A 23,820-nucleotide genomic window follows, 5' to 3' on the forward strand; every position below is an offset into this window, starting at 1 on the left:
ACTCGGTCTTTGAGGCCCGCGAGGGACCTCGATTCGGCCAGCACCACGCGGAAGGAGGGGTGGGAAGAAGGAAGCTCGAATACCGACAATTTTCTGATTGATATAATTATCCTACAAGCAAACAAGAAACAATCGCTGGCAATATTGAGCCACAGCTACATAACTCCGTACTTTTGCACAAATCGGCGAACCCGTCAGACTCTTGTGGTGTTGTCGCCAGCCTGCTCGTGCCTCTGCTCGCTGGGCACGTCCGGGGTCCCCGTCTTTTCCCGCGTGTGCGCGACCGCTTCGTCGTCGGTGCCGACGCCCGTGGAGCTGTCGTCGCGCTGCTTGCGCGTGAGGTATCCCGGAGGGGTCCACTTCTTGGAGTTCCAGGGCTTGACGTTGGGCTCGCCGTACATGCGGTCGACGTTCTCGAGCGAGAGCATGCGCGACTCGTACAGGAAGAAGTAGACGAGCAGGCCGCCCGCCACGTTGCAGGCGGTGAAGACGTAGCCGAACTTGAACGAGATGCCGGCCGTGGCGGGCGGGGTGAGCAGCGACAGCAGGAAGTTGCCGAGCCAGTTGCCGGCCGTCGCGAGCGAGGCCTGCTTGGCGCGCGTGCGGAGGGTGAAGGTCTCGCCGATGACGACCCAGGCGATGGGACCCCAGGTGCTGTTGATGTGGAGGGTTGGTATCAGACCGTGGACGGTAGCGGATACGGAACGGGGAGTGGGTATAACTAACCTGGCAAACGACGCGATGAACATGCAGGCCGACACGATCATGACAATGCCGGTGGTGGAGTTGGTCTCGGGGGGCAAGGCGGTGCCGACAGACGCAAAGACGGCCAGCCAAGCCGCCTGCCAGAAGGCACCGACGATTAGGGGGAGACGACGGCCAAACTTCTCGACGACGTACAGGCCCCAGAAGGTGCAGAGGACGTTGACGGCGCCCAGGATGAGCTGGGTCTGGATGGGGTCCTCGATGCCGGCCGACTTGAAGACGGTGGCTCCGTAGTAGAAGAAGTAGTTGACGCCAGTCCACTGCTGGGCGAAGTGGAGCGCGATACCGAGAAAGGTGCGGTAGACGATCTTGGGGATGCCCTTGGAGCCGCCGCCGCCGGTGAAGCACTCGGCCCAGGTACCGGTGCCAACGCTGTGCTCGGTCTCGATGACGTCGCGCATCTCGACGAAATCCCTTTCGATCAGCCTGTTGCTCGGGTCGTGCTTGAGGCCACGGAGGCGGGCCAGGCTCATGCGGGCGCCGTCCCAGTCGCCGCGGGCGCCGAGCCAGCGGGGGGACTCGGGGACGAAGAGGATACCAATGCCGAGGGGCAGGGAGAAGAAGATGCCGAGGCCGATGACGATGCGCCACGAGGCGTCGTCGTCCTGGATGGTGCGGACGCCGTAGTTGAGGATGTTGGAGATGAGGATTCCGAAGGTGATGAGCAGCTGGTACGAGGCCACGACGGCGCCGCGGATCTCGCGGGGCGAGCACTCGGACTGGAACATGGGCACGCCGACCGAGAGGTTGCCGATGCCGAGACCGGCGACGAAGCGGCCCATCATCATGTGGATCCACGAGTTCATGGCCGTGATCTGGATGATGTTGCCGATAATGAAGATGGCGACGCCGAAGCTCAGGCTGCGGCGGCGGCCCCAGGCGTCGGCCGTGTAGGCGCCCGAGAGCGCGCCGATCAGGGTTCCCAGGCTCATGAGCGACACCATCAGGGACTGCGTGATGGACACCCACTCGGGGATACCCTCATCGTCCAGCTCGCCCGTCGCGAAACGCCGCCGGAAGTCGTTGAAGATGAGCATGCCGGAAATCTGACCCGTGTCGTAACCGAAGAGGAAGCCACCCATGGCGGTGACCCATCCGAGGATCAAGGCCTCGACACCGCAATCGGCGCCATTGATCTTGATGGACCTGCAGATGGGGCGTCAGCTATCTGGCGTTGAGGAAGCGTGCAGTCATACGACAAATACCAGGGGCGAGGGGGATCGGTTCACGGCCGAGACATACTTCTGACCCAACCCCATGGTTGCGGTGGAAAGGACCAGTTGAGTGTGCTTTGTTGTCACAGGCTGGACGGCGCTGTGTCCTCTTGGAAATGCTGTCCGCTGCTGCGTGGGCTTCGCGCAGCGCCGAGTATTGGGTGGGTGGAGAGGTAGAAGGCTGGAAATACCGATCAAACTGAGGAGGATAGATGCCGCCAGAGAAGGAGCGCGCGCCGTCTAATATGAAGTCTGGGGTGGAGACGAGGGTGTCGCCCAGAACATACCTATGCGCGTGACCCAGGGGCTGGGCCAAAGAAACATGAAGCAAGGGAGAGTGAGGGCGGGACCGCTATGACGTCGCTGGAAATTGGAGCAAAAGACATGCATCAACCGCCGCTGGTCTCTCCACCCCACGATCCGCCCACTCGGGTGCCACGAGACGCGGAGCTCCCACATAGGAGGCGCGGCTGCAGTGTCTTGGCCGGGGACCAAGGGTCGGGGGGAGCGAAAGGCCCGAGTTTTTTTTTGCTGCCAAGGCCGCCCCAACACCATGTCATACCACAGTAAACGGCCACGAACGGGTATCGGGGTGGAAAAAGTCAGGAGCTCAGCAACAAGGTTGTTCGTTGGAGAGCCAAGGCAAAAGGGCCGGTGGTCGCGTGCGCGTTAGATTCTTCTCTTCCCCAAATGACGTGAACACCAAGATCGGCGGGCTGTTGTGTAGCCGTCGCGCCCCTTTCGATATTCGGCTAGGGGGCCAACCAAGCAACACGGGTTTGTTTTTTGATCAGCGCGCATCACAGCTGCTAAGGCTGGAACATGTGGGGAAGGGGGTTGGCAAGTGCGCCGTTTGTGTCTTAGCTGAGCTGACAGCTGGCCATCCATACCGTCCATCAGCCTGCAGCCTGCGCGCTACTGCAACATCGGGTCTGCATTTCACGCCAAGCGGCTGCCTTCCCAACCGCCAAGGTCCTTCGCAGGTGAGAGCGTGCGTGGCGTCCAGCGCCCAGGCATCCAGAGGGGGCTGGGGAGTGCTGGGCCAGAGGAGCGCATTGGACTTGGCCGTAGTAGGAGCGTGGTCGGTCAGCCTGTGGACGGAACTTTGTCATTTTCTGAAGTCGGCCTCCACTTTCTTGGCCATCGTCATCATTTGCCGGCAGCCGCATTCCATACCGTGCACATGCGCCAATCACAGCACGCATCCTCGAAACGCTGTGGGGTCACCGTGGCATCCTCCCGAGAGCTCGACGGTCGCGGATCAGGCGGAACAGGGAATGCATCCTCTCCGCAGGCCGGCGGCTGTCATCGATGACGGAATGCGAGAAAACACCTTTTCGGTTGGGCGTTTTTGCCATTGGCATTGACCCGTGTGCCATTGTCGTGCCGCATCACCATAAGTCCCATGGCGGCCTCGTGATGCACCGCTTCCAAAGTCCATTTTGCGTTTCCTCCTGGGTCTCCTTCTGGCTAAGCCTGGCCAAGTTTGGCCGTATTTCTGGCTCCCAATTTGGGTTTTTTGTCGATGGACCGCTGAGCCTCTCAATTGCTGTTGGTGTGGTGCGCGCAGTTGATCCTTGGCCAAATCAATGTGACCATAAATCCCTTGAAATGCCATTTCCAGCGCAGCTCTAGCAAAGTAGGGTAGAATGCCCGTCGGTGGGCTGCTTCAGTGTTGCTGCGGCCCCACTTCGTACCCGCAGGGCCCCACCGGCGGGTCCCGAAATGGGTATTTTTGGAGGCTCTTTTCGACGTCCTTGATCGATCCAGCGATCGTCATGGCCGAGTGGAACTTGTCGAGGGAAAACACCAAGCCCGAGAATTTGGCCGCACGCACTTGGCCCCTGAATCGTGTATGGCCGTCCCCGCCACGTGCCCGTCTCTGAGTGCGCTGGTCTGCATCAAATATCTCCCGGACCCGGCCCAGGCCCGGCGCTGGTCAACACTCGGGCCGTTCAGCCCACAAGGGCCAGAGTTTTCGGCGGGTATTGCCCATTTCTAACCGTAGCCCATCCCATGCGTCACGCAACGCATCGCGTTACAGGCGAGTGATGTCTCCGCCGCTGGGGAGACAGCCAAGCTGCCCTCGGCCCCGACAAATCTCCTGTCCACCTGGATCCGTGCCATTGCAATCAACAGGACTGAGGGACTTGAACCTTCCCGTGACCTCCAGAGCCTGAGTGCCGCTCCATAAAACTAGACCCTGAAAGATGTCGAGGCGGGCATCGTCCGCATAACTGTCCGGCTGGCGGGATCGTGGCGTGGCTCTGCAGCCTCGTCCCCTGGACTCGCCCCGGAAATTCTCTTGGATGGAATGGTCAAATTTCGATAAAAAGATGAGGTATAACCCCGAGCTCGGCGCCGATGTCCCGGGACTTCAAATTCCGCCGCCATGGTCACCAATCCAGCCACATTTGTCATGCGCCACTTATTAGTTGGCTGGGTGGATTAATGATTTCCCACTAGGCGTCGCTAGGCCTTCCGCGGCGACTTGGCGCCACGCACGCAGTGATCCGCATTCTATTTGGCCGAGGTCGAGAACCGCTTTCTTACGCCAGTCTATTGTCTCTTCCTACTCCGCCCCTAGTCTGCTCGGCCGAGCCAAGCAACCTCCTGTCTGCTACAGTTGTATAAGAACCTTCGGGAAGGTACGAGGAATGGTACCTAGTCTGCTATCCTACACAGTTTGCTTCGGCCACATGAGAAGAACATGGTGTCCACCGCGCGCCACGTTGGGGCCCCACCCGAGGCAGGACCGGTATCTCGGACAGGATACACCTACCATCCGCATGGAACATGCCATCATTCCTCCTGCTACCTAGCTGGCTCCCTGCTAGGTCCCTTATGCCCAGCGCCGTGACGGAGGTCTTGGCATGTAGCACCTTCAACATCGAGCTTTCCACTAGAAGTACGCCGCCCATGGGGACGACATGAATGGCCTCGCGCGCATAATATAAGCGACACAACAGAGATGGGGTCCCTTTGTATTGAGCTCCTGTCAGCTGTATTTCCCACCTTCCATATCCATTTCCCTTTGCCAAATGATTGCCACTGCGACCTTCCATTCCTCTTCTTGCTTGCTCCCTGTGTCTGCTTCCTGTGCCTGCTGCCTCCTGTGTCTGCTCCCTCCTTGACTCCTTTTTTGTCAGCACCTGGCCGTAGAGCATTTGGCGACGTCTAGTGAGCGGGGGTTGCGGAGCTTACCGATGTGAAGCTGCGATGTCAAGCTGCGTTGCTTGGGCCTGCGTTGGGGGTAGCCTAATCTTGTTAAACTGTGTCGTGCCGAGGGTTGGCGCGGCGCGAGGCCGGCCCCCCACCTGGACGTCGTTTCCATGGTCGAGAGTGAACGATAGGCTCGCGAGCGGCGACAGGAGAAGGAAAGGATGTCTTTTGAACGGTAGGTCCATGACCCTAGTCAGCGGCTGTTGGGAGCAACGCGTGGTGTGCAGGGAGATGGGTGGAAGAGGAGAAGAGTGCCGTGCTCGAGCGCACTCGGAGGCTGATGGGCAGGGCTAGACACGCACCTCGAAGGGATGATTGTAAAGAAATAAAAAGTAAAACAAAAAAATAAGGATGTCAGGTGTAAATGTGTCAAACAGGCTGCTCTCAAAGAGAAGCTTTCATAGCGGCGTCCGGCGTAAATGTGTCAAACAGGCTGCTCTCAAAAAGCAGCTGAAGTGGACGTGGATTGTTAGTACGAACGAGATCCTGCAACGAGAGTGCTCGGGTCATTGGGCTTGCGGCCTCGCACAGGGTGGCGAGGACAAGCGTCGGGATGGGAAGAGGAGATGCAATTCGACGTACCCCATCGTCTTGAATCAAGTTGATTCATGATAACTTCTCGAATCGCACGGCCTCGCGCCGGCTTCTTAGAGGGACTATCGGCTCCCTCTCGGTAAGGTGGGAGAGGTTGGGAGTTGTGGTGAGGAGTGGGCAAGAAATTTTCCAAGTCTGGGGCCCGGTAGGTAGAATTTTGACGAGGGGTATCTCAGGGGTCCTCCTGGGTGCTCCTTCCCTCCCAAGCCGGACAAGACCGCCCTCCGGAGTGGAAGTTATGACCACTCCCGCCTAGAAACAAGAGTGCAGCCTAGTGGCTTTGTCAGGGATCGCGCCCGACGCCCAACAATCCCAAGCCTGTACAAAGACTGTCACCTTGCTGGACGGGCTGGACAGTCTCCTGCTCCATTAGATTCCCCCTGACATCTTCCCCATATACGCGCACGCAGAATCTAGTCGTCACTTCCGCAACAAACAGACCGCCACGGCAGGGCCTACTGTGCGTAGAGCCGTCTCTAGACTACCCTTATCTAGGAAAAAAAGACGTGAATATTCTTCCCGCTCGAGATAGGAGTACCAGGTACGCTGCTTCATACCGAAATGACTCCCGACCCAGCTGGGTGCAGAGTAGGCACGTCCGCTTCCACAAATGGTGGAAGAGTTACCCTATACAATGCCTGTCTACACTCTATAGTGACTGCCCTCGAGCTACCCCGGAGCCATAGCTGACCATCACTAGGCCGAGAACTCCTGAACAGGAACTGCAAGCGCCGTCTAGCAGCCCTGGTCGAGACAGAGCATATCCCCGTAGCTACTAACAATCCAGCGCGGGAAAGCACCTCGTCCACCACCTTCCCCAGCCATCAACCATGTCATCAGGACAGGGAGCCATCGAACATATGTATCGCCTCGGCGTAGTGCCACGCTCGCCATCCCCTGCAGCAGGAACAGGCGGTCCTCCACTCCTCCGCTCGAGGCCTAGGCGAGAAGGCCCGACCCCGCCCCCAGAAACAAGCAGCAGCGGAATGAAACGTTCATATGCAATGCAGGAGATTTCCATGCTGGAAGCCCTCGATGAATTCGTGGGACCTGAGGACCTGGACGCCCGACATGATGCCCGAGGCGACGACGGCAATGACGACGAGGCCCCGCTGCTGGTTAGCGCGGATAAGACATCACCGGCCTCTACATCCACCCCGTCGACGCCCCAGCCGAGCAAGCCGGGCGACGGCATGATAACCAGCCCAGGGGAAGGACGGCTGGTAAACGCAAAGTCTCATTCGATGGGGTGTCGTGATCTTGGAGAGAGGGCGTTGCCGTTGCCGTTGGATCCAGTTATCAAGGATTCTCGGGGGATGCCGTCACTAAAGGTGCCCTTGCGTGACAAGTGGGTAGCATGGCAGGCCGCCAAGCCTGCGCGATGGAAGGACATCATTCTTGGCAGAAACGGTTTGGCGAAGGACTGATAGTGAGTGAGGCGTTGAGTTTATATTTTATGGTTCGCCAGGCTGCGCGGCAAGGGAAATGTGGCCCGGATGCGCTCGAAGCAAGCCCTTGATCATCTCCGGACGCCGAACTCAATTCTGGGAAAACAAGCTCAAGAACACGGTGAAGAAAAAAGCAAGGCCTGCCCCTGTACCGGCAGAGCAAGGGTCTCGGCACAGGTGGCTGGCTAGGTACAGATTCTGCACTGCAAGGGGATGCTGACTGACTGCGGGAAACTGCGGGCCGAGTCGGTTCCGGCTGCACATCGCGGCGCGCTCGGGGGTCCGCGGTGACGACAACTTTGAGCAAGCGTGAAGATGGCTCCAAGGCAGGCACCTAGTCCCTGGAACAGTATTTTTTTTAGTTCCGTGAATGACAAATGATGTGATCGGCCCGACCCATTAGGCTGTATCATCGCTCGGCACATAGCCTCCCTCCGAAGGACGAGGCACCTGGGCTGAGAGGGCTATAATCGTATTTGCAGCCTCGACCTGGCACTTTGAGCGCGGCGACGTGCTCCCGGCGAGTCATTCCCTGTGGCGCGTTGCATGCCGAGCTCGTGTCGTAGCTTGGAAATTGCTTATTAGCAACAAGCACACGAAAAAGATCCGTAACGAGGCCCGTGGGCCCACGATCCACCCGATTGCCGCCTTGGTGCCCAGAGACGAGGCCCGGCAGCCGCGTTACGGGAGCCATCCCTGGCCCTGTTACCGTCCACGAGGCCTGCCGGTGGTAATTATAGTCCCCGCCTCGTTATTGGGACCGGGGGCTTGCTGCTGTACTGATATGGGATCTCCGCCGCAGGGTCAAGGCTTGAGCCTGCTTCCGCGGAACCCAGGGGCGCCGCCCTCACCCACCAGGGTTCGCCCTCGTGGATAAACACTTTCCCACCTCTCCCCTCCTCGACGACGCCTTTTTGTACCCCAAGTCCCCAACCACCGCCTCTCGAAGCTACTGCGACGCCACGATCCACCCCGTGGGGTGCTCGGGGTCTCCCCAAACCTGCTGTTCCCCGGACCGGAACCATTTGAGATGTGCTTTCTGGGGCTGCCACGAATCGGTCGAGGTTCGGGATGCGAACCTTCGTATAAAGGTTTGGGGCGCCCCAAGCCATCGCTGATCTCTGTACTCCCCCCAGTCCAGGGTTCGATCTTCTTCGGCCTACACGCTGCCAGTCACAAGTAAGACCGGGCCCCTTGGACGCGTATCAAACTCGAGATAGCCCGTAGCCAAGATGACTGTCGCTACGACCGGCGTGAGCAAGAGCTACTTCGGTGGCCTGACGGGCCACCGCCTGGCGGTGCTCCAGACGGCCCTCATCACCGCGCCGTCCTTCATCCTCTTCGGTTACAATCAGGCCGGTCTCGGTGGCCTGATCGGGCTCAAAGACTGGGAGCGCACCTTTCCCGAGATCGACACCACCCACCACAAGGAGTCATCCGTGTCGACGCTCAAGGGCTTCGTCGTCGCCACCTTCGTCATCGGCGCCCTCTTCGGCTCGCTCCTGTGCTCCTACACGGGCGACAAGTTTGGCCGCCGTCACGTCATCTTCTTCGCCGGTCTCTGCACCCTCGTCGGCGAGGTCCTCGAGTGCGCCGCCTTCGGTCTCGCCCAGCTCATCGTCGGCCGCGTCATTGTCGGCTTCGGCATCGGCCAGCTGAGCTCCATCGTACCAGTCTGGCAGAGCGAGACGAGCGGCGCCAAGAACCGTGGACGCCATGTCGTGCTCGACGGTGTTTTCATCTGCCTGGGTTTCGTCCTCGAGAGCTGGATTAACGTGAGTTCTGACCACATCCGCAGCCCCTTGCCCCCCCTGAGGCTTAGTCCATGGACGCTAACTTGAGAACCCCCCTTTCTAGCTAGGATTCTTCCAGTTCGGTGACAGCCCCATCACCTGGCGCCCGCCCATCGCCATCGCCATCCTGTTCTCGCTCATCCTGTCCGGCTCTGTCTACCTCTTCCCCGAGAGTCCCCGCTGGCTGATGGCCAAGAACCGCAAGTCCGACGCCGTCGCCGTTCTCTCGGTCCTGCGTGGCCTCCCCCAGGACTCGATCGAGGTGCAGGCTGAGATCTCAGGTATCGAGCTGTCGCTCGAGGACGTCACGGGCAAGGACGCCAAGCTGTCCGAGATGCTCAGCCCCAAGAACGAGGACAAGCTGCTGTACCGCTTCGGCCTCTGTATCCTGCTGCAGTTCTTCCAGCAGATGTCGGGCACCAACCTGGTCAGCGTCTACGCCACCATCCTGTTCCAGGACAACCTTGGCATGAGCCCCCAGCTGGCCCGCGTCCTGACGGGCGGCGCGCTGACGTGGAAGTTCCTCTCGTCGTTCCTCGCCTTCTTCTGCATCGACCGCTTCGGCCGCCGCGTCTGCTTCATGATCTCGGGCGGCGGCATGGCCGCCTGCATGGTCGCGCTCGCCGTCGCCACGTCGTTCCCCGAGGACAACCGCGGGGCGCAGATCAGCGCCGCCTGTTTCCTGTACCTCTTCAACACCTTTGTGCCCATCGGCTTCCTCGGCGCAAACTTCCTGTACTGCACCGAGGTCGCGCCCGTCCGCCTCCGCATGGTTATGACCAGCATCTCGACGGCTAACCACTGGCTATGGTATGTACAACCCCCCTCCCCTTCACGGCCATCGGCCAGCACAAGAAATGCCGTCTCAAGCTTGCTAACGTACCCTGCGCTATAGGAACTTTGTCATCGTCATGATCACACCCGTGGCCATCTCAACCATCGGCTCCAGGTACTACATCATGTACGCCGTTATCGCGGCCTGCATCCCCCTGTCCGTCTACTTCCTCTTCCCCGAGACCATGGGTCGCAACCTGGAGGAGATCAACCTCATGTTCCGCGACTCGCCCTCGGTCTGGGCCACCGTCAAGTACGCAAGGAACCGCCCCATCGGCATGCCCCAGGAGTTCGACAGGAAGCAGAAGACGGACCACATTGAGGGCAACGGGGACGAATCGTCCAAGTAGATAGCCAGGTGAAGGCGAACACCATGATTAAAGGCGGATTTAACAGAATGGAGGGAAGCAAGTTGGATTTTCTAGTTGATATATGTATATAGGCTATCATCATATGACATGAGATAAAGCTATATGGCCAGCGATCGCGTGGACCTAGTGTACAACAACAAGCCCGTTAGCCTCCAGCTCGAAACCAAGCTTGTGGTCATCCGCCACGCGCCGCCGAGTGCGTCTTCGGGCCCTAGATCACCCATTAGAAGTATAAAAGTGCTGCTGTTCTCCAAATAGCCCTTCTACTTCTTCTGGCGGCGCTCCGCTGCTAGCTAGGGCGGGGGACTTGGTCTACAGGTGCAGATCTCGGGGTCGCAAGCGTCTGAGCGGAGGTCTTGGGCTTTTTGACCGGGGCTTGGACAGTGGGAGGGACCGGCTCATTATAGTCGCTGTCATCGCCGCCGTTACCGCCCTAGCCCGTTACCGTCGTGGTCACCGTATAGGCTTTTTGGCAAACGCGGTGGCCGGTATTATCGGGCCTGGGCCGGAGTGAAGGGAGGCGTGCCCACAGTAGGGGTACTGGCAGCAAGTTTTTCGGCTGCCCCCGCCGGCGCTAGTGTGAGGGCGGAAACTGGGGGCCCAAAAGGGCCATTGTGCCTTCTCCAGCGTAGGTGTGTTGGATAGTGGGCCCCGCCCCGAGTCGTACCTGCCAGCTATGGGCATTAGAGGCAGCCGGCGCTGCGCAGGCAGGCACCATGCTGCCCGATGCGTGCCTAAAGCCTTGCCACATTGTTAAATGCGAAAAGCTTGTAAAATTCCACAACAATCCTTGAGCTCCCTGACAAAAGAAAACATTCGACCCAGCCAAACCCATCAAACAATCTGTTTACCACCATATCTGGTATGTCTACCTACCACCATGTCTGGCACCACCAAAAACAAAAAGACCTTAGCCGCGGGAGGTGGAGGCGAATCTCAGCCAAGTCACAATCCTCCTCCGCCTCCCCTGGACGTCGCAGAGAGGACCCAGCAGTAGGCCGGGCCCTCGCCAGCTTGGGGAGCTGATGGATGCCATCGGCCCGGGAGCTGCACATCGCTGTAGTGGCGCGTTCATACGCTCAAGATGCCCTAACGCGAGGGCAGGGCCTCGGCTGCCCGCTAAGCTTGGCCGCCCCATGGTCTGCCAAACCATGCCTCCCTAGAGCCGCATGAGGGCCGGTATGTTTGCTTGCGTGGCGCCATCCGCAGCTGATCAGGGACGTTCCGCCATTTCGCAGACGGCTAATCAGCATGACATGGTGGTGGCGCAGGCATTCCACCTCTCCCGGCGACGGATTCTCCTCATCGATGGCCGGCGGGGCTTGAAAGGGCGACGACGCCGAACAACAAGAGTACCTAGGTACATAAGCTCATCCCCCGGGATTAACGCTGTGGTTTATGCCCGCAATTCCGTGGCGTGGCATTGTTAGCGGGCTGATGTGATTGGGCTCAAGTGCTGACTAGCTTCCGCATGCGGCGTGCTACGCTCGGATAGGGAAACAATCCAGATAATTCCGGTGTCCAACATGTGGCTGAAGCATGTCGACGACATCTCCGGGCCGCCGAAGGGATAGCTGTCACTTTGGTACATATACCAAGCCAGTTCCTGAGACTTTCTCTTTTTCTCGCTCCAAAACACCAAACACCATCTCCCAATCTCAGAACCGACACAAACGTCCCCGAACCCAGACAATGACGTGCAGCAAAGCCTTCAACCCCGACCATGACATCCCCAACCTCGGAGGAAAGGTCATCCTGGTGACGGGCGGCAACAACGGCCTGGGCCTCGAGACGGTCCGCCAGCTCGCCAGGCACGGCCCCGCGCACATCTTCCTCGCCTCCCGCTCGCTGGCAAAGGCGGAGGAGGCCATCAAGGACGTCCACTCATCCAGCCCCGAGGCGGCGGGGACACCCATCAGCGCGCTGCAGTTGGACCTCGCCTCCTTCGCCAGCATCAAGGCCGCCGCGCGCGCTTTCACGGCCGCATCGGACCGCCTTGACATCCTCATCAACAATGCCGGCATCATGTGCACGCCCGAAGGACTGACCCAGGACGGATACGAGGTGCAGTTCGGAACCAACCACATGGGCCACGCGCTCCTGACGCAACTCTTGCTCCCGACCCTCAAGCAGACGGCAGCCGCCGCGCCTGGCAGCGACGTCCGCGTCGTGTTCCTGTCGTCGGCCCTCGAGTCCGGCGCACCCGTGGGAACGTACAAGACAGACGAGCTCAAGACCACCATGGCCGCCACGTCGACGATGGACCGGTACAGCATCTCCAAGCTGGCCAACGTGCACTATACGTCGGCGTTGGCGGCGGGGAACCCGGACCTGCGCGTCGCCAGTGTCCATCCGGGGGTCATCTGGACGGGCCTGCAGGGGCCCATGATAAACGGGTCCGGCCCGCTGCTCAAAGGGGTCATGAACCTCGCCAGCAACTTCCTGACAACCGTCGAGAAGGGCGTGCGCAACTCGCTGTGGGCAGCCACCGCTGCCGAGGTCGAGTCGGGCGCCTACTACCGCCCAGTCGGCGTCGGGGGCAAGGGGTCCAAGCTGAGCAGGGACGCGAAGCAGAGGGATGTGCTGTGGGAGTGGACGCAGAAGGAGCTGCAACCGCATCTGTCCGGCTGAAGGGTCTTGGGGGACTTTCTTTATCTCGTGCGAGGCGAACGGAGCTGAGCCATGTTGTTAATATTACTATCGAGGTTGTGCTTTAGAGGATAGCGTAACGGGGCGTCCAAGGATGTCACAGGTGTATGGAGTTTTTGAGTGCCGATTTATATACATGCCAGAGGTGTTACTAGTAAGGCTGGCGGAGACCCAAACGACCCGTTTGGGCCGGGGACCCATTTGGGTAATGGGTTTTCGGGTTTGGGTCCATCTGGGTAATGGGTCCAAAATTTGGGTAATTTTTGGGTTGGGTCTTCTGGGTTTTGGGTAATTTTTGGGTCCAAGCCGGACCCAAAACCCATGGGTCCAAACCGGGACCCATTTATGGGTTTTGCCAGCCTTAGGTATTATCTCCTCGGGAATCCCAACTTTCTTACGGATTCCTCCCGCTATGTCTGACCTGGGACATACATCGAAGCAGCTTGAACCCTTAGCTGCTTCCCTACACTTAGCCTCGCGCTGGACACCCTCATCTCTTTTGGCGGCGTCCGTCCGAGAGTGACCCCAGTGGGGGCACGAAACGTCGTCTTCGTCGCTTTGCTGGCTCCGTACATATATTTTGATGTGCTTTAGTACTTAATTAACGCGGCGTGGCTCCTCTTGATCTGGACAGCGACATGCCCCCTCGCCCGCCACGCTTCTTTGCCCGCGGCCGCCCTTGCGGAAGCCAGATGCTGGGCGCTGACCAGCAGTTGGCTGCAGCTTGATATCGAGAACCGCCAGAATTCTGCCTGCCCTCAGTCCACTCAAGTGCCCTGCCTGCTCAATACCCCCTTGGAACAAACGCCCAGGCTCATGGGGCTCGAGCCTGATGAGGCGCCGCTGCCCCCAGTTGGTCTTGACCGCAGCTCTACGGCCGCGAAAGAGTGTCGTAGTAACACTTGCGAGCACCGAGGCGCGAGGCGAGTCTGATAACTTGCAAACTGCTTTTGCGTGACGCCAGCCACACTGCGGCTGGGCCAGATGATTGGGTACCATCCTGCCTGGCGTGACGCAACGAAGGCTTTGGGAGTCGTGTGCTCCGGGATAGGCTTCTGACTGACCATGATCCGACATATGGAGGAAGCTGCTACACCATGGAGGGGAATGCGATATATGCATTACGGGGAGGACCCCCTGCCGTCCTGGGTTGGACATGCCGGTAGGTACACAGGCTGATGAAGATAGGAATCGACGACTTACACGACTTGCAGGTCGGGTCAAAGGCTTGCTTGGCCACGACCCACATTTTGGGCTGAAGCCCGTGGGACTTCAGGACCAGTTCCAGCGCAACCAGACTCTCACTGACGACCGTCTCCGGTGCGCTGCGCCCTTGGCTAACTCTCCGGGACGCAAGACCAAAAACACTATCACTTCCCCCTGCGCGAACCACGTGACAGTGTGATATCCCATCCGCCAGGAGAGCAGAGAAGGAAGCCCAGGAAAATATTCAGAATCTGAGTTTTCCATGCTTTCTCTCGGTCCGTGTTTTAGCTACCACAGCAGCTACATTTCTCTCCAACACCCGCGATAAACCACACTCTTGACGCAAAATAGAGTACGTTCGAGGGATAGTGGCAAGAAGATCTGACCTCTGCGAAACTAACCACCACTCTGATGCTGCTTTAATAGACCACCTTCACCCGATCCGGCCCAGATATACCAGTCCCGTCCCAGCCCGAGACAATGGCGCCAAGCAACGAGGCCATCGAGGAGCGCATGGCCCGCATCGCCACCTCCCACTCCAACTTCTGCCGCAGCCTCAGGCACAACCTGGCGTGGCTCGCGGCGACCGGGCTCCGCATCGCCGCCCACTGCGAGCGGCCCCGGCCGGGCATCGACCTCGACGACCACGCCGCCGAGCTCCTCGAGCGCGCCCAGCGCGTCGACGTCGTCACCGGCCGCGAGGGCATGGCCAACCACCTCGTGGCCTGCAACAGCGTCATCTCGCCGCTCTGGGCGCCCGGCGAGAACCACGCGCAGCGGCTGCGCGGCTCCTGCCTGAGGCTGGTCTGGCGCGCCGAACGCGCCATGGACCGCTACGACGAGGCCAGGGCGTACCGCGGCGAGCTCGTCTGCATCTCCCGCGAGATTGCGGAGCTGATGCCCGTCGTCAGGGCCATGGAGGTGCGGCTCCACGCCGTGTGCCGCGAGGTCGACCGCTGCGTCGGGCTGTCCCGGGGTTTCTGCATAAGGAGGGCCGGCAACGGCCTGGGCAGTTATTCCACGCGGCTGGCATTGCTCCACGATCGGGCCAAGGCGGAGCTGGAGTTGGAGCTCCCACATCAATCTTAGGATATGCGGCAGAGGATTTATGTCAATACAATCCCAACCTCTCTATGACGGCAGAATATGCAACTATCTTCATAGAAATAGAGACCAAGCCAGCTCTCTCCTGCGGACCCACGCACACTACTTACTCCTCTCTGACATTTACTCCAAGGAGAGTTCACCTCCCCTACGATGTAAAGCCTTTCCCAAAGATCCGGTAGATGTCGGGGAACTCTACCGAATACGCGGTGTGCAATGTCTCGCATGATCCTGAGGTTTTGTGAGGTTTTGAAATTCAGAGAGAGCAGAATGTCACATACATGGCACGGCTGCGGCCTCAATGCATTCAACAATAGCTCCTGCTCGGCTGGCTATGTCCTTGGTTATTTTCAACCGTTGCAGCCAACTCACTTTGTCGGCCGATGGTGTTGCCCGTCTCGAAATGTCGTGTTGTTGCTCGCAGTCACTTCACCCACTGTGATTCTCGCATCCTCACTTCTACGGTGCTTAGGTGTTTCTAACCTTGCAGCGGTGTTATCTACACGGCCACGTTGCTGTTGAATCAGGACCGGCGTCCGACGACATTGAGTGGAAGTGAATCAAGAACTATAACGTAACAGCGAGGCGGTTCGGCAGATATAAAAGGATGGCCACATGCCGGGTGTAAAATGTATTGCAGGCAGGAACACTCCTCAAAACACCAATAGGCCACCGCCCCACACCCCTCAAGCCCTAGTTACGAATTGCCAACTAGCCACAATGCCTCAGCCTCAGGCAGTCGTGCCGATACCCCATGATACTCCCCTCCATGTTAAGGAGGCCATACTTCTCCTAGCTACGGAAAACGCCATGCGCTGTGGAGGCATGGTGAAGAGACTGAATGAATTTATTGAGCAAGAAACTCTTATCGAACAACACTGCAAGGACACCGACAATTTGCTGAGCAGAACTTTCGACGAAGCTCGAAATCTCCATTTCTACAGCCTCAAACGGCTGATTCGCCCGACCAGCGGTGTGCACTGGGCGCTTGTCCCGGTGCTTGACAGCTTTAACTCGACGGTGATATTCGCCTGGCCTCCCGGCGATGACAGGAGCCAAAAGGTCGCCGAGTTTTGCAAGTGGCAGATGGCGTTCGTATCCCACCACCCCGACAACACGCAAAGCTACCTTGAACTTCTTGGCCAGCTCAGCTCGCGAATCTCGGATGAGTTGGCGGTGCTCAGAGTGCTAGCGATGAGGCTGGAGATACTCAGGATCAACTTTTTAGGGTGCTCCAAGGTGGCTGATACCTTCCTCCAGGGGGGTGACATGCCCCCCTGTGACGCCCCTGACCTTCTTGCCTGGCTCTATCTGAATGTCATCCACCAAACTCGGGATTGAGCATCTCGGGACACGCAGCGGCGGGGCCCTGCTCAGTGCAAGTAGCGGTTTGGGTTGCCTGAATCACGCTTTGAACTCTTGCGGTGGCGGCTGTAGTGGACAAAGTTTGCGTCGACTGGGGAGGGGATTGTTGCTAGTCGATTTCATTAACTGTCTCGCCCCAGTCTCTCTTTCTGTCCCGCGTGCTGCCTCCCTGCCCCTGTATTCACGCGTCTTGGGTGGCCACCTCGGTTGTGCCTTGAAGGTTACCAGATATGACGTTGGGGAGCGCCGGATATGTACGAAGCTGCGCTCAGGAGATATAGCAATATAGAGCCCAAAGTAGCGTGCCACTGGCTGCTGAAAAATCACCAAACCCGTAGAACAGGGCTCACTAATGCTCGCAGGGGCCCAGTCTGGGCGGTGGAAAAGAGCGGATCGGTATGGATGTGGGTGCCAATGTGGTTGCTGGATCTCACAGGACCGGGTTCGAGGGAGAGGACGGCGCGTTGCATGATCAGGGAATATCCCTTGTCGCATATTAGCTGAAGCTATCGCATCCGAGCAGCCGCCGTCGACCACACCGAAGATCTGGCGTGCGGGCGCGCAGCCGTGACGTAGAATCCGAGCGCCTGTTTAGGACGGCGGATCTTAGCTTGTCTATGTTCCCTAGGGAGCTGGCCAGCCGTGAGGTGGGCAGGGTAGGGTATGAAGGAACGAACTGCGTTTGGCGCCTCTGACAATCTTATCGAGGCACCAGAAAAGCCATCAGCTCCCAAGAGACGCCTGCACGATTATTTATACAGACCCCCCAGATGTTGTGATGAGTGGTGCAGGCTTCGTTGGCCGGACAAGCGCGCACTTTTGTTGGCCGGGTGCCTTTCTGTGATCGCTACGCGGTATTGCGGGGTAGTCTCCTGGTGCTACGTGATTGGGCTACTAGTTGGCCGTGCCTTCCTGCTACAAGAGGCAGGTTCTGCAATATTTGGGTGAGCTCGGGTTGCTCTTCGCAGGGCACGGGCAGTCGCCGTGACACGTTGGTATCAGTGACGAAATCGAGACATTAACCACGTTCCCCAGTCAGGCAAAGCTGGCAACTCCTCCTTGCAAAGCTGCTACATACATACCTGGCTCGTTTGCAAGGTGCTGGAGCATGGGTTCTGGCAAGCGTCATTGAGGATTCCTCCACAGGCTGGCAGATATGGAGCGGGCATGTACAAAGACGCCATCCCAAGTTTGCTTCTGTTCATCATTTACATCTTTCTAGTTTGAGCTAGAGTCACAGATGAGCCCACGTCACCCCTCGGCTACGACAGGTCAAGCGCGAGGGTCCCACTCAGGGTCAACATCGTCGAGCAGGTTCAGCCCCTTCAACGCCTCAGCCCCCAGAATCTTCTCCAGGCTGATCAGCTTGAAGCTCGCGTCCTCGCTCGCCCCGCCGCCTGGCAGCTCGTTCGCGTCGTCGTGCACCACGACCAGGCCGCGCGGGAAGTCCGGGCCCAGCGCCTTGCCGACGGCGGTGATGCCGTCCGTGTTGGACACGGCGTCGATGCGGCCGTCTGCCGACCGCACGACCTGGAATGTGGTCACGTACTCGTGCGGCTCGGCGCGCCGGTAGACGGCGAAGGAGCTGACGCCCTGGTTGGAGGCGAGGATGTAGCCCTGGTCGGGCCTCTTGCCCGTGACGAGCGTGACGCCCTCGACCTCGGCGTTGAGCGGCCCGCTGTCGCCCACGGCCGCGACGAGGTGGCCGGGCGCGGTCGAGTTGGGTTCGGCGTCGTACCGCCACAGCGCGACGGGCTCCTCGCCTAGGAAGAGCCAGCCGTTCTGCTCGTCCGTCACGCAGCCCTCGACCTGGCCGCCGTTGCCGCCGATGAAGTCGCGGACGAGGGTCGTTTGGAGCGTGCCGTCCGCCGCCGCCGTGAGCTCGTACTGCAGGTAGCGGGCCGACTTCTCGTTGACGAAGAGGTACTGCTTCCCGGTCTTGGGGGAGAGGTAGGTGCACGAGCCGTAGACCTTGTACTTGGGAGGGAGGGGCTGGCTGCCACCGGGGATGTCTGACAGTGTTCCGTTGGGATGCATCTCGAAGAGACTGTGGAGGAGATAGCATGGGTCAGCCTCAAAGTTGCTTGCTTCATCTGCATGTTTGCAGGCGTTGGGGGTTGGAGCGAGTTCGTAACGTACCACAGAGTGTTGTCAGTCCGGCATCCTGCGAATGCCAGATCGACACGGCGGTCGCCGGCCTGGAAGCCGTATATCATGTCCACGTTGTTCGGTTGCGGCGCTGGAAAAGCCTGCGTCTGTTTTCCCTGCAGGTCGAACACCCCCAATCCCGCGCCGCGCTCGGACTTGACCGTCATGATGACGCGAGACAGCTCTGGAGACACGGGAGAGATCCAGATGGCCGGGTCGTCGCCATCGCCACCGTTGGCATCGGTCTCGTAGGAAGGCTCGACGAGCAGAAACGAGCAGTGCAGTCCACCCCAGCCGGCGTCACAGCTACACTGATTCGGGCCAGTGCAGCGGCCCTTGCCGGAACAGGAGTTTGTGCAGGCGAACTGGTTGCACTCGGGGCCGGTGAAACCGAGGAAGCAGCTGCACTGTTGGTTGGTGAAGTAGCCATTCCCAGAGCATGAGCCGGAGATGGGGGACGGCCCACCATCGCTCGACCGAGCCCTGGGGCTGTAGGCTGTGTTCGGCCGGATGCCAAGCTCTGCCAGCAGCTCGGACAGAGAAGAGACAGCAAAACCCTGGAAGGAGTTAGCCTTCATGCTGTAGGTGAGAGCGCCAAGGGGGTAGTGAGGCGTGGAGGCTTGGTATATGCTCAGCCCCTCGATCTCCATCTTCTTCCGGCCTGTCAGAGTCACCTTGCCGACAATTTCCCAGGGATGATAGTAGACAGAGATGGAGTCCTCGCGGGCGACGAAAATGTAATCCTTGTCGGCACAGCTTGTCTCATAGATGGAAACACCGGTGGCCCCGGTGACGTTGGCAACCTTGACGATAGCCGGCGCGGCAGTGTTCTCGACCAGCTCCATGGTGTAGACATCCTGGTCCACCTCCTCGGTGAGGAAAAGTGTCGAGTGCTTCTGAGAAACGGCGCAGCCGACGAATGAGGCCGAGACGGGGATGGATCGGACCTATAGTGTACACGGGGCTGGTTAGGACAGGTCATTTTTGCACTCTTCCCTGTGATCCCGAGATACTTGCCTCCAATATCTCCACCGCATCATTGACCTTGCGGATAAGATACTGGAAGGCCCTGCCACCCTTGCCGAAAAGAAAGAAGTAGTGGTTCCCGCTGCTGCTTTGCCAAGGACAGATGGCATTCCAATCGCCCAAAGTTACAGTCGGCGATGTAAGTGTGGGGATCTGCTCGAAGGAGACGGCATCGAAGACGCGAATGATGGCGTCTGTCTGCGCGATAGTGATGATTACATCGCCAGCAGCGGCCTTCCCTTTTTCCCCACCGCCCAAGCCATACACCGTGGTGATAAGTTTGGTCCTCCCGGTAACGATGCTGGTAACCTCGGAGATGGGGGACGAAGAGTCGAGGTTGAGGACGTGGAAGCCGCCCGTGGCGGTCATGCCATCGTTCCCAATCAGGAGGGCAGGCGCGTTCGATGCTGCATCAGGGTAGTAGACAGAGGTCCAGCCAGACTTGATCTCGCGGCTCTCGGCGGTGACGTTAAGCCGGATGTTGACGGGCGCTGCCTGGGTTGCGACGGCGGCAACAATGGTGCACAGAGGCCACACGGCCAGCACCATCCTTGAAGCCATCTCGACAGCTGACTGGATGCGAATTTGGTCAGCCGAGAGCTCAAGATGTTTCCAGGCAGGTCTGGAAACTAAAGCGCCCGCAATCGTTCCCGGCAAAAAATACACGCACCTCTGATTGAACAACAGACAGGCCTGGGGAGACTGCGCTCGTCTTTCATGTCTTGGGTGCGGCCTGGAGCGCTGTATTTATCGTGGCCGGCGAAAGGCCCACGTGCTCAGACGGCGGTTTCAGCAGGCCCAGTAGACTCGAGTCGAGATGATGCGATGCCGCACCAAGAAGCGTGCAGGGCGCTGGACGTAGAGCCAATAGGGAGCCCTGTAGACGGAGAGCCTCCTGGGCTGGGCGCGGCGGAACCATTTGCCAAAATACCACCTTCCGGAATCGACGGCTTGGCGGATTTTGCAGAAGAGGAAGATGAAGAAGAACATGATGGGCGACTGCTGAACGTTCTTGGCTTTGATGCCACGGACCGTCTGATGAATCGCGCCCTAGTATTGATGTGACTTGTTTGTTTTTGGTAAATGGTGGTACATGGAGAGAGGAGAGAGGGCGTGTCATTGGATTGGCTGATGGTGCTGATTGTCGCTGTGATGCAGTAGGGTCTGGTGTTTCAGGTGACGGGTGTATTTGGGCGACATGGTGATGCAGTGGTGCTAATATCACATAAAGATACGGCAGGAGCAACCGTCTCCCGTTCAATCGACCAATACCCTCATCGACAAGTCCTTGCGACGACGGCAGCATGCACGCCCATCATCTAAACTTGCCCGAGAGCCAGCCCTGCCCCGATTCCAGTGCCACCAGGCCCCATTCTAGTTACCGACACCACCCCTGCTCCCGCTCTCCCTAGCGTAGCTGGCGGGACCCAAGCCCGCAGACGTAAACCTGCACAAAACCCCGCCATCCTCTGTATCCCCGCCGCAGCCGCCGGGCACGCACGCACACAACGCTACTTGCCGCGAGTCATAATCCCGTCTCCGGACCCAGGGGCTCAACCAAGGACACTTAGCGACATCCGATATGGTGTAGTGCCTAACATCTGGCACTCTCACGGAGGACCCCTCCTGAGGTCTGCCAAGCCCGGGGTTCGATTCCCCGTATCGGAGCCAGCCCGGTTAGCTCAATCCGTAGAGCGTGAGACTCTTAAGACTCTGGTCATCTCAAGGTTGCGGGTTCGACCCCGCATTGGGCTCAGTTCCCGATGCGCCTGTTTATGAGGCATATCAACCTATTTTTTTTTGTTGATAATTTTCGTTTACCGACTTAAGGAATTCTTCGCAGTTCCAGTGCTGCCACTGCCTGAAAACTTCTCCTATCCAGCTAACCATTTACCTTGTCCGCACGACAGCAGGATCACACCACCAACATTCCCTTTCACCATGCGGGGCGCGTCTTATTACCCGCCAGGCACCGCAGCCCTTTTGTCTTGGAAGCAAATTTTCCGTCGCCAGCCCCAAGTGGAGAGCCCAGAGCCACGGAAGAGGTCAACTCCGTCTAATGGCACGCAAATATCCGCGATGCAACTCACTGTGTGGATGGATTAACTGCTAGTTCGCCGGGAACCTCCACTTCCCCGCACTCCCTCGCGTGTCCGTCACTGCCGCTCCTCCAAATGCCGACCCTCGTCGCCTCGTTGGGGAATGCATCGCGTCCCGCTAAGCGACTTGCGAACTCCTGGTGCTCGGGACCGCCACGCCGGTTACTGTTTTTTTTTTTATAACATCGCGTCAACTGCGACCCGAACGAGCCTCCCCATTGGCGCGCGTGACGGGCCCTGAACATGCTCGACCCGTTGGGGGAGACATATACCCGCCGTGGCAGGAGATCCCGTCTAGGTTGGCTCCGTGGCCATCATAAAAGGGGAGCCTTCAACCGAGTTATGATGCCACTGTCTTCCTATCCTCAAGCCCTGAGCCCGAGCCACCTCCTCAGCTGCCTTCTTGGACTTGATCATCGGCTGCACTGGCTATCTAATCACGCGCTAGCCCTAGGTCATCGCGATGGATCTTTCCAAGACCGGAAACATGCGTTGGGGCATGAAGACGGCCTGCCGTGGCCTCCTCATCGCCGCCCTCGCCGGCGCGCCCAGCCTCGTCAAAGCCGACAACCCCATTGTGCAGACGCGGTTCACAGCCGACCCAGCCCCAATGGTTTACAAGGACCGCCTCTACGCCCTAACCAGCCATGATAACGACGGCGCGACCTACTTCAACATGACGGACTGGCGCCTGTACTCGACCGACGACATGGCCAACTGGCAAGACCACGGCAGCCCCGCCGGCCTGGCCACCTTCCCGTGGGCCTCCAAAGACGCCTGGGCCCCTCAGGCTATCGAGAGAAACGGCAAGTTCTACCTGTACGTGCCCATCCAGCCCCGCGCCGGCGGCGGCGCGGCCATCGGCGTCGGCGTGGCGGACAAGATCGAGGGGCCCTACAAGGACGCTATCGGCCGCCCGCTGGTCCAAAACGGCGAGATCGACCCCACCGTCTTCCTCGACGACGACGGCCAGGCGTACCTCTTCTGGGGCAACCCGAACCTGTCGTACGTCAAGCTGAACGCGGACATGATCTCCTACTCGGGCCAGCCCGTCAGGGTCCAGCTCACGGTCCAGGGCTTCGGCCAGCGCGCCGCCGGCAAGGGGGACGCCCGGCGCCCTACGGCGTACGAGGAGGGGCCCTGGCTGTACAAGCGCAACGGCGTCTACTACATGCTGTACGCCGCCAATTGCTGCAGCGAGGACATCCGCTACGCCACGGCCCCCGCCGTGACGGGCCCTTGGACGTACCGCGGCCTCATCATGGCGACCGAGGGCGCCAGCTTCACCAACCACCCGGCCGTGGTCCACTACAAGAACAACGCCTACTTCTTCTACCACAACGGCGCCCTCCCGGGGGGCGGCGGCTACGCTCGCTCCGTCTCCGTCGAGCGCTTCTCGTACGGCTCCGACGGCTCCATCCCCACCATGCGCATGAGCAAGACCGGGGCGCCGCAGATCAAGGACCTCGACCCCTACGTGCGCGTCGAGGCCGAGACCATTGCCTTCTCGCGCGGCGTCGGAACCGAGCCGTGCTCCGAGGGCGGGATCAACGTCAACAACATCAACAACGGCGACTACGTAAAGGTCGCCGGCGTCGCCTTTGGCGACTCCCCGGGACCCAAGACGTTCACGACCCGCGTCGCGGCCGGCGGCAGCGCGCAGGGCGCCAAGATCGAGCTGCGCCTGGGTGGCGAGTCCGGCACCCTCGTCGGCTCCTGCAACGTCCCCGCCAGCACCGGCGGCTGGCAGTCCTGGACCACGGTGTCTTGCGGCGTCAGCGGGGCGACGGGCACCAAGGACCTGTTCTTCAAGTTTGTTGGAAGCGGCTCGGGATATCTGTTCAACATGAACTGGTGGCAGTTCTCCAAGTAGGGTGGTAGGTGATGGGGACTGCACCAGCTGCGTCGGTCGCAACGGTGCGGGTGCCCAGGGTGAACCACAGTCAGTGCCAGCTAGCAAGGGTCGGCGGGCCTTAGGGGCC

General features: G+C 59.5%; 12 protein-coding genes and 2 non-coding genes across 14 annotated transcripts; 9 read left to right on the forward strand and 5 right to left on the reverse strand.

The window, feature by feature from the left end:
- Positions 1–62: 62 nt before the first annotated feature.
- On the reverse strand, positions 63–2,262 carry GGTG_09287 (high-affinity glucose transporter ght2). The gene is made up of 3 exons (XM_009227131.1): positions 2,008–2,262; positions 727–1,911; positions 63–654 (listed from the first exon to the last, which is right to left on the reverse strand). The coding sequence occupies exons 1-3, from the start codon at positions 2,022–2,024 to the stop codon at positions 195–197; spliced, it is 1,662 nt and encodes a 553-aa protein (XP_009225395.1). The 5' UTR covers positions 2,025–2,262; the 3' UTR covers positions 63–194.
- A 2,266-nt stretch (positions 2,263–4,528) lies between these two features.
- On the reverse strand, positions 4,529–4,900 carry GGTG_09288 (hypothetical protein; the record flags this gene model as incomplete). Its single annotated transcript, XM_009227132.1, has 2 exons — positions 4,529–4,599; positions 4,762–4,900. 2 exons carry the CDS (start codon positions 4,898–4,900, stop codon positions 4,529–4,531), a joined length of 210 nt encoding a protein of 69 aa, XP_009225396.1.
- A 462-nt stretch (positions 4,901–5,362) lies between these two features.
- Positions 5,363–5,813, forward strand: GGTG_09289 (hypothetical protein; the record flags this gene model as incomplete). The annotated part of the gene is made up of 2 exons (XM_009227133.1): positions 5,363–5,376; positions 5,579–5,813. 2 exons carry the CDS (start codon positions 5,363–5,365, stop codon positions 5,811–5,813), a joined length of 249 nt encoding a protein of 82 aa, XP_009225397.1.
- Positions 5,814–6,625: 812 nt separating this feature from the next.
- GGTG_09290 (hypothetical protein) lies at positions 6,626–7,222 on the forward strand (the record flags this gene model as incomplete). The annotated part of the gene is made up of 1 exon (XM_009227134.1): positions 6,626–7,222. The coding sequence occupies one exon, from the start codon at positions 6,626–6,628 to the stop codon at positions 7,220–7,222; it is 597 nt and encodes a 198-aa protein (XP_009225398.1).
- A 323-nt stretch (positions 7,223–7,545) lies between these two features.
- GGTG_09291 (hypothetical protein) lies at positions 7,546–7,937 on the reverse strand (the record flags this gene model as incomplete). The annotated part of the gene is made up of 1 exon (XM_009227135.1): positions 7,546–7,937. The coding sequence occupies one exon, from the start codon at positions 7,935–7,937 to the stop codon at positions 7,653–7,655; it is 285 nt and encodes a 94-aa protein (XP_009225399.1). The 3' UTR covers positions 7,546–7,652.
- A 220-nt stretch (positions 7,938–8,157) lies between these two features.
- On the forward strand, positions 8,158–10,452 carry GGTG_09292 (sugar transporter STL1). Its single transcript, XM_009227136.1, has 3 exons — positions 8,158–9,018; positions 9,101–9,846; positions 9,932–10,452. The coding sequence occupies exons 1-3, from the start codon at positions 8,476–8,478 to the stop codon at positions 10,218–10,220; spliced, it is 1,578 nt and encodes a 525-aa protein (XP_009225400.1). The 5' UTR covers positions 8,158–8,475; the 3' UTR covers positions 10,221–10,452.
- A 562-nt stretch (positions 10,453–11,014) lies between these two features.
- GGTG_09293 (hypothetical protein) lies at positions 11,015–13,079 on the forward strand. Its single transcript, XM_009227137.1, has 3 exons — positions 11,015–11,420; positions 11,513–11,601; positions 11,737–13,079. The coding sequence occupies exon 3, from the start codon at positions 11,781–11,783 to the stop codon at positions 12,870–12,872; it is 1,092 nt and encodes a 363-aa protein (XP_009225401.1). The 5' UTR covers positions 11,015–11,420; positions 11,513–11,601; positions 11,737–11,780; the 3' UTR covers positions 12,873–13,079.
- A 408-nt stretch (positions 13,080–13,487) lies between these two features.
- On the reverse strand, positions 13,488–14,139 carry GGTG_09294 (hypothetical protein; the record flags this gene model as incomplete). The annotated part of the gene is made up of 2 exons (XM_009227138.1): positions 13,488–13,834; positions 14,094–14,139. The coding sequence occupies 2 exons, from the start codon at positions 14,137–14,139 to the stop codon at positions 13,488–13,490; spliced, it is 393 nt and encodes a 130-aa protein (XP_009225402.1).
- Positions 14,140–14,576: 437 nt separating this feature from the next.
- GGTG_09295 (hypothetical protein) lies at positions 14,577–15,185 on the forward strand (the record flags this gene model as incomplete). The annotated part of the gene is made up of 1 exon (XM_009227139.1): positions 14,577–15,185. The coding sequence occupies one exon, from the start codon at positions 14,577–14,579 to the stop codon at positions 15,183–15,185; it is 609 nt and encodes a 202-aa protein (XP_009225403.1).
- A 735-nt stretch (positions 15,186–15,920) lies between these two features.
- GGTG_09296 (hypothetical protein) lies at positions 15,921–16,541 on the forward strand (the record flags this gene model as incomplete). Its single annotated transcript, XM_009227140.1, has 1 exon — positions 15,921–16,541. The coding sequence occupies one exon, from the start codon at positions 15,921–15,923 to the stop codon at positions 16,539–16,541; it is 621 nt and encodes a 206-aa protein (XP_009225404.1).
- A 1,204-nt stretch (positions 16,542–17,745) lies between these two features.
- GGTG_09297 (3-phytase) lies at positions 17,746–20,511 on the reverse strand. Its single transcript, XM_009227141.1, has 4 exons — positions 20,410–20,511; positions 19,731–20,312; positions 18,705–19,660; positions 17,746–18,612 (listed from the first exon to the last, which is right to left on the reverse strand). The coding sequence occupies exons 2-4, from the start codon at positions 20,298–20,300 to the stop codon at positions 17,838–17,840; spliced, it is 2,301 nt and encodes a 766-aa protein (XP_009225405.1). The 5' UTR covers positions 20,301–20,312; positions 20,410–20,511; the 3' UTR covers positions 17,746–17,837.
- Positions 20,512–21,315: 804 nt separating this feature from the next.
- On the forward strand, positions 21,316–21,407 carry GGTG_20186. Its single transcript has one exon. It is a non-coding gene; the product is annotated as a tRNA-Glu (tRNA).
- Positions 21,408–21,410: 3 nt separating this feature from the next.
- GGTG_20187 lies at positions 21,411–21,493 on the forward strand. Its single transcript has one exon. It is a non-coding gene; the product is annotated as a tRNA-Lys (tRNA).
- Positions 21,494–22,103: 610 nt separating this feature from the next.
- On the forward strand, positions 22,104–23,777 carry GGTG_09298 (xylosidase/arabinosidase). Its single transcript, XM_009227142.1, has one exon. The coding sequence runs from the start codon at positions 22,302–22,304 to the stop codon at positions 23,709–23,711; it is 1,410 nt and encodes a 469-aa protein (XP_009225406.1). The 5' UTR covers positions 22,104–22,301; the 3' UTR covers positions 23,712–23,777.
- Positions 23,778–23,820: the final 43 nt, after the last annotated feature.

Source organism: Gaeumannomyces tritici, assembly GCF_000145635.1.
Source record: "Gaeumannomyces tritici R3-111a-1 unplaced genomic scaffold supercont2.5, whole genome shotgun sequence".
Lineage (NCBI taxonomy): Eukaryota > Fungi > Ascomycota > Sordariomycetes > Magnaporthales > Magnaporthaceae > Gaeumannomyces > Gaeumannomyces tritici.